The sequence below is a fragment of the Hyla sarda genome, chromosome 5, assembly GCF_029499605.1.
Source record: "Hyla sarda isolate aHylSar1 chromosome 5, aHylSar1.hap1, whole genome shotgun sequence".
Lineage (NCBI taxonomy): Eukaryota > Metazoa > Chordata > Amphibia > Anura > Hylidae > Hyla > Hyla sarda.
Genome location: NC_079193.1, coordinates 268,525,912 through 268,532,112, shown reverse-complemented (window position 1 = coordinate 268,532,112; position 6,201 = coordinate 268,525,912). Strand labels below are relative to the sequence as shown.

At 37.2% G+C, this 6,201-nt stretch overlaps 1 protein-coding gene across 7 annotated transcripts in view; it reads right to left on the bottom strand.

Moving 5' to 3' along the window:
• Positions 1–1,569: 1,569 nt before the first annotated feature.
• GREB1L (GREB1 like retinoic acid receptor coactivator) overlaps positions 1,570–6,201 on the bottom strand; it is a 134,748-nt gene continuing 130,116 nt past the window's right edge. For all 7 annotated transcript variants that reach the window (XM_056521683.1, XM_056521682.1, XM_056521684.1 and 4 more), the window contains 5 exons: positions 4,553–4,780; positions 3,617–3,758; positions 3,171–3,371; positions 2,525–2,663; positions 1,570–2,404 (listed from right to left, as the gene is read on the bottom strand). In XM_056521683.1, the coding sequence (XP_056377658.1) occupies positions 2,241–2,404; positions 2,525–2,663; positions 3,171–3,371; positions 3,617–3,758; positions 4,553–4,780 (874 nt within the window). In that variant the 3' untranslated portion in view covers positions 1,570–2,240. The remainder of the gene's footprint in view (positions 2,405–2,524; positions 2,664–3,170; positions 3,372–3,616; positions 3,759–4,552; positions 4,781–6,201) is intronic.

Sequence of the window (6,201 nt, the reverse complement as noted above, 5' to 3'; positions counted from 1 at the left end):
TTCATTACGGACATTTTTCTTAGGCAATGTTGGCGTAAGTTCTGCCATAATTACAAAGAAACATTTATCAAAACATGTTCAGGCTCTTTGGTGGCAGCAACACCACCTTTAGAGCTTGTGGGGATGTTACAAATCCTGCACTAATGCCATTTTACCACAATACAACTTGTCCTGCAGAAGGGACTATTCCAAACCTGCAAATAAATTTAGTGCAAATCGAAAACAGGTTGAAAAAAAATAAAAAATAATGATATTATATATATATATATATATATATATATATATATATATATATATATATATCTATATATATCTCGCTCTGCTGGAATGGCTGGCAACAAAAAAAACTTCAAACACAATAGATGCAGTGTGAGAGTTTGGATCCAAAAAAGTTTACTCTATTTTGTATCCAATCCCAGTTTTGGCATAACAACAAGGCATATGGCAAAGCTGGCACAAATCTAACATAAGGATATTAAAATAATGAAAAAGCATTGCAAACATCACAATACAGTCACAATACAGATATACAGCTTAGAGATAGTTTTTTCATTGTAAAGGCTATGCTATTCAATGCTGAATTCTTCTATGAAAATCCCAGCGCTAAAACAGGGTCCTTTAAACAACCAGGTGACCCATTGATCTTTAACAGTCCAAGAAAAGAGCATTAAGGAGCACACTTAAAGGCAAGATCAATGTGCAGAGGGGGAAAAAAAAAAAAAATCACTGATAAAAATAGAAATTAATTTATAAAATGTGCAACAAAATTGATGTAGTATATGATACAAGTTAACAAACTTCTAATATATTAAATATTTTGTTCTAATTTGTAAACAATTCTTTTATGTTAACACTATTTTTCAATATAGCAAATGGCTAAAAGGTTTTACGAAAACGGGGAATGGCAAAAAAAAAGGAACAACAACAAAACATCAAAGTTACCATATACAGATTAACCCTACTTTGGTTCTGTGTATGTAAAGATAACTATTTAAAAAAAAAGCAGAAAATTATAAAGACAGGATAGAAGTGGATGTTATGTAATATAGCTAGAGATGAGCGAAGTTACAGTGTTTCAATTCATCACAAACTTCTCGGCTCGGCAGTTGCTGACTTTAGCCTGCATAAATTAGTTCGGCTTTCAGGTGCTCTGGTGGGCTGGAAAAGGTGGATACAGTCCTAGGAGAGAGTCTCCAGCCCACCGGAGCACCTGAAAGCTGAACTAATTTATGCAGGCTAAAGTCAGCAACTGCCGAGCCGAGAAGTTCATGACGAATCAAATCACTGTAACTTCACTCATCTCTAGAACGGCTACTCTGAGACCCTCATTTTAATTTCATCTGCATACCTATAATCCTTATACATACATCCAATATTCAATATCCCAAGCTGATAGACCAGACCATGTCCAACTATAGTGGATCTCAGAACAAAGAATCTTGGCATGTCAATCGAATTCTGTGTGTAATGGTGCACAGTTATGAATGGCATATGAAAGAATGAAATAAAAGGAGGCTAAAGTCTTGTCTTTTTTGTTTAGTTTGTTTGATAAGAAATGTTAATTAGTGGTATTTAGGAAAAAACTGAAATAAAAAAGGCTAAGAAGCAGAGCTTAGAAGCCAGATAAAGGGGTCATACTACAGAATTAATACCTTTAGCAACTATCCATGGCTGGATGTTGGTTGTTTTGTTGTGCCAATTGGCGAAGGGTTTACTATATAAATTCTAATGCCTTATTAATAGTAAGTAATTTTATCTCCCAACATATCAGAATGCAACATAAGGGACAGTAATTTGGTGCAGACTTCACAGTGGATTTTAGTAAAGAGCAACCTGAATTAAATGTGAATAGTAGACTATTAATTGTGACAAACTCAGACATGATTGATTGAAAAAAATATTGTTCACAATATAAAATTATCAACAATGACACAGGAAGAGATTGTGCCCCTGTCCAATTTTTGGTAATAATGAACCCCTGAGAAAAAGTCTTCAAGAGATTCTGTGATCAAGAACTTTAAAGTCCAAAGTATCTTACTTAAAAAGACCTTTAAAAGCCAGCCAGGTAACAGCTCTGCAGACTTCAATGGTCCATAAATATCCATGTCAGGAGAACAGCTTCTTCTTAACAAGGCAAGTCCAAGTATTCATATATTACCCCCAAGTCATTTGCACATGATCCATTTCAAGCTGGGTCGAGTCTTAATCTCGGCACATTATAAAATTATTTTCCTTGCAGCTCAAATGTGTCGCCCAGTAAGGAAATACAGTGGTTTATCATCGATACTGTTCGCAGTCTGAAATTCATCCCGCAGTCTAAACTGCCATTCATCTTCAAGCTCCAATCGTACAATTGTTTGCCTGAGGGAGCTCCTGTCTTGACAAATAACGCAGAGAGTGGCACCTTTGAAAGAAATGGAGCAACAATTAGATACTATTACACTAGTCTCCTAATGGAAGAAACAAACAAGCTGCATTTTCAGAGCTCAGTTTAAAAAAAATTCAAGTAGTAGATATCACATACCTTTAAGAAACTTGAATTTCTTCAGCATTGGTGCACACACAAAGGAGTCACACAAATAGAGGAGGAGACCACTGAAATCTACTCCATCACAGTTCACATTCACAGAGTGTGGTCTGGAGCTCACATAACAAAGAGACACCTAAAATAGAAAACAAGTATTACACACCCTGGGGGACATGTATCATTATTTGTGTATGGTAGAAGCAGTTTACCCCTTTTCCCAAATTCTAAATTATGCGCAGAAGTGCTAAATTTATCAATCAAGCACAATGAGCTTCATAAATTGCGGGTAAATATAGTAATCTCCTCAATCCACTCTTTGGAAGATAGAATCGATGATTTAGAGCATCTTGCTACTTTAAGTCCAAGATGGCGCATATTTGCGCAAAAAAAAAGCTCTTGCGGCAAAATTTTTGGTGTAAAGGAAAAGTACGCAGTTAATAAATCCATGCGTACTATAGATGTCACTCCAAGGTACCCCGATTCGGCCACATCTGGAGGACATGCTCTACCAAAACATGCGCAAAAAAAATACACACAAAACAGGGGTAAAATTTTTGATACATGTCCCCACCCCCCCCCCCCCCCCTAAAGATGGTGAAGAGTTTATGTCAACAAGCCTTTGGGTTACCAATTTTGTTTTTACCTCAGATCCTAAATTTAAGTAGCAATCTACAGCCAGTAATGGGTTCCTTGGATTATGAAGAGCCTTTGGGAACAGCTTGGGAGAACTGTGCTGAAGAAACTTCTCAAGGAGGAACTGAGCAGGTGCAGCCAAGAGTGTCTGCTCACTGTCTGGGGCACACACATACTGCATAGGAAAAATAGGGGCAGTGATTTCTGTGATCTAGAAGAAACAAAATTACAAACTATTAATCTCGTCATCTATACCAGATTTAGCAAAACTGAAAATGCAAAACAAAAAGTAACTTTTTATAGAACATACTTTGCTTTCATGTGCGGAAATAAAACAAGCAACAATTACATACAGGTAACTTGAAACAAAAGTGTAAAAATTATTTGTGTAAAGCGTGCCAATATTAAAGAAGCAGTTGATAAATACATTACACAGGTAAGAAGTCTCATACATACCATAACTTTGGGCTTAACAATGAAGTCCTTATGTCCTCCCACATGAATGTGCTTTTTCATGAGGCTGAAGTTGTTGAAGCGGCAGATCAGCAGCCCCCCACTGTTGGCTCGAAGGTTAAAGTCTATATCCTCACAGAAATATCTAAAATATAAAACATACATGGTCATTTAACAATGCAGATAGACTGACGTGTGGCTTTCTCATACAGAGTTCCATTTAAAAATCAGCTACCTGCTTATGAACATACGATGAATTTCTTGCTACTGTTCGGTTGCAGTTGCAACGTGACCCCATTCAGTTATTTTAGCCCAAACACAGCACAATCCATGCAAAGTGACATAGCGAAAACAGTAAAGCGGTACTCAGGAGGAAAAAAATTAAAAATTTCAAACCATCTGGTGCCAGAAAGCCAGATTTTTAAATTACTTCTATATAAAATCTTCAGCCTTTCAGTACTTATCAGCTGCTGTATGCTCTAGAGGAAGTTGTGTAGTTCTTTCCAGTCTGATCAGTGCTCTCTGCTGACACCTCTGTAAGTGTCAAGAACTGTCTGGAGCAAAAACAAAACCCTATAACAAACCTCTCCTGCTCTGAACAGTTCCTGACACAGATGGAGGTGGCAGCAGAGCGCACTGTGGTCAGACTAGAAAGAACTACACAACTTTCTCTGGAGCATTCAGCTCATAAGTACTGGAAGGATTAAGATTTTTTTTAATAGAAGTAATTTACAAATCTGTTTAACTTTCTGGCACTGGTTAATTTGAAAAAAAAAAAGAAAAATAAGTCTTCCCTCCTGAATAAAATGATATCTAACAATGAAACTATTTTAACGTAAAGAAAAATTCTAAAAATAGTTATCTGATAATGCACGAGTTTATCAGTGAAAAGTAGGAGACCAATGGTTAGACTAACCATTTTTTACTAACATTACTAACCTGTTAAGGTCATATTGCACATTCTGGGTAAGGTCTACGTTGAGCAGTATGAAGTCGTGAATATGGCACCTGGAGAATGGGCGCTTAGGTGGAGAAGAATTTAACTTGCTATTCCACTTCTGAAGGCCAAGCATTGCATAGCTAGTTATTTTTGGTGTAGCTTCCATGTGTTGTATAACATACTTCAGGGACACATTTCTAGCCCCATAGTCAGTCTCTATTGATTGGCTGATTAAGATAAACAATGTACATATTAATATAATCCACAAACATATTTGGAGAATATATGTTTTACACACGTAATAAATCCCCTCCTTAAGGAACACGTCACATGCAATTAAGGAGTAATTTGGTAATTTAGAACATTTACCACATGCCTCAATGTCTAACAAATTAACAGGTCTAAAGCAAATAATCAATGTTACTAAAAGGTCTTAAATAATACTGGTGTGCTATCCAATTTAAGTCTACAATATTAGTTATACAATCTGCACACACACACACCACATTAGTAATCCCACTTCTGGCAACCAATGGGGGTACCAGGACCCACTAGAATACTTAACCCCTGGTGACAATATATTATATAGTACCAACTTAAAGAACCCCAATAAGGCTGAGATAAAACGTAACTTTAACTTTACTAAATAATGTTTAGATAATAGTGATTGGGGTACACACTAACGGCAATTAGGGGTAGGGAAAATGGGGTACAGGTGATGCCCTAGCATATAGGTCCTAATACATAGAACACATCTAATTTTTAGGTGTGGAAATGGGGAGAGGGATGAATTTACAACAACATCGATACAATCACAATAAAAAGTGGCAGGCCTCTCTTGCCAACGCGTTTCACCCCTAACATCACAGGGGATCATCAGGGATAAGAGGAAACCACAGTAATCACGATACAGAGAGATATGGTGTACCACATAGATAATGCTAAAATGTTACACAATAACAGGTTGATAGGCGTCCAGAGAAGTAAAAAATTGTGTGTAAAGTAAGGGAGTCTGTGTCTGTCAGTCGAGTGTCAGACTATACAGTACTATATTTAGGCCATTTCAAAGCATAAATCCCCAACACAAATGGTGTCCCCTAAAGATGGAGGGTCCCTCTGATGACAGCTCAGATAAACAGCGTCCTCGTGGCTTATGATTAACACCACCAGAAGATAACATCAGTCTGCTCTGATGGTACCATACAGGTCCGGTATGCTAAGTGATCCTAACTCTGGCACTTACCTTCAGGTTGTCTATCCGCGCAGTCATCAGAGGGACCCTCCATCTTTAGGGGGCAAGATTATCTCCTTTATTCCATATCTTGATGGTTCCATACCACCCGCCATTCAAATATGATCTCTTCATGTTTTAACTACGAGTCTGTATGGCTCTAAATACATGTGAGGTCACATGACTGAAAAATCACATCTGTACCTTATCCTATTAGGGTTGGCTCTAAATTATCTCATATCAGTGAAGCTCATCTACAGCTCCAAGTCTGATATTCAAACCATACGCCTGCCCTCACAACATTTATCTGTTTTAGCACTATTTGTGTTTGGGATTTATGCTTTGATATGGCCTAAATATAGTACAGTATAGTCTTATATATGTGTGACTTTCACTCGACTCTGACAGACACAGACT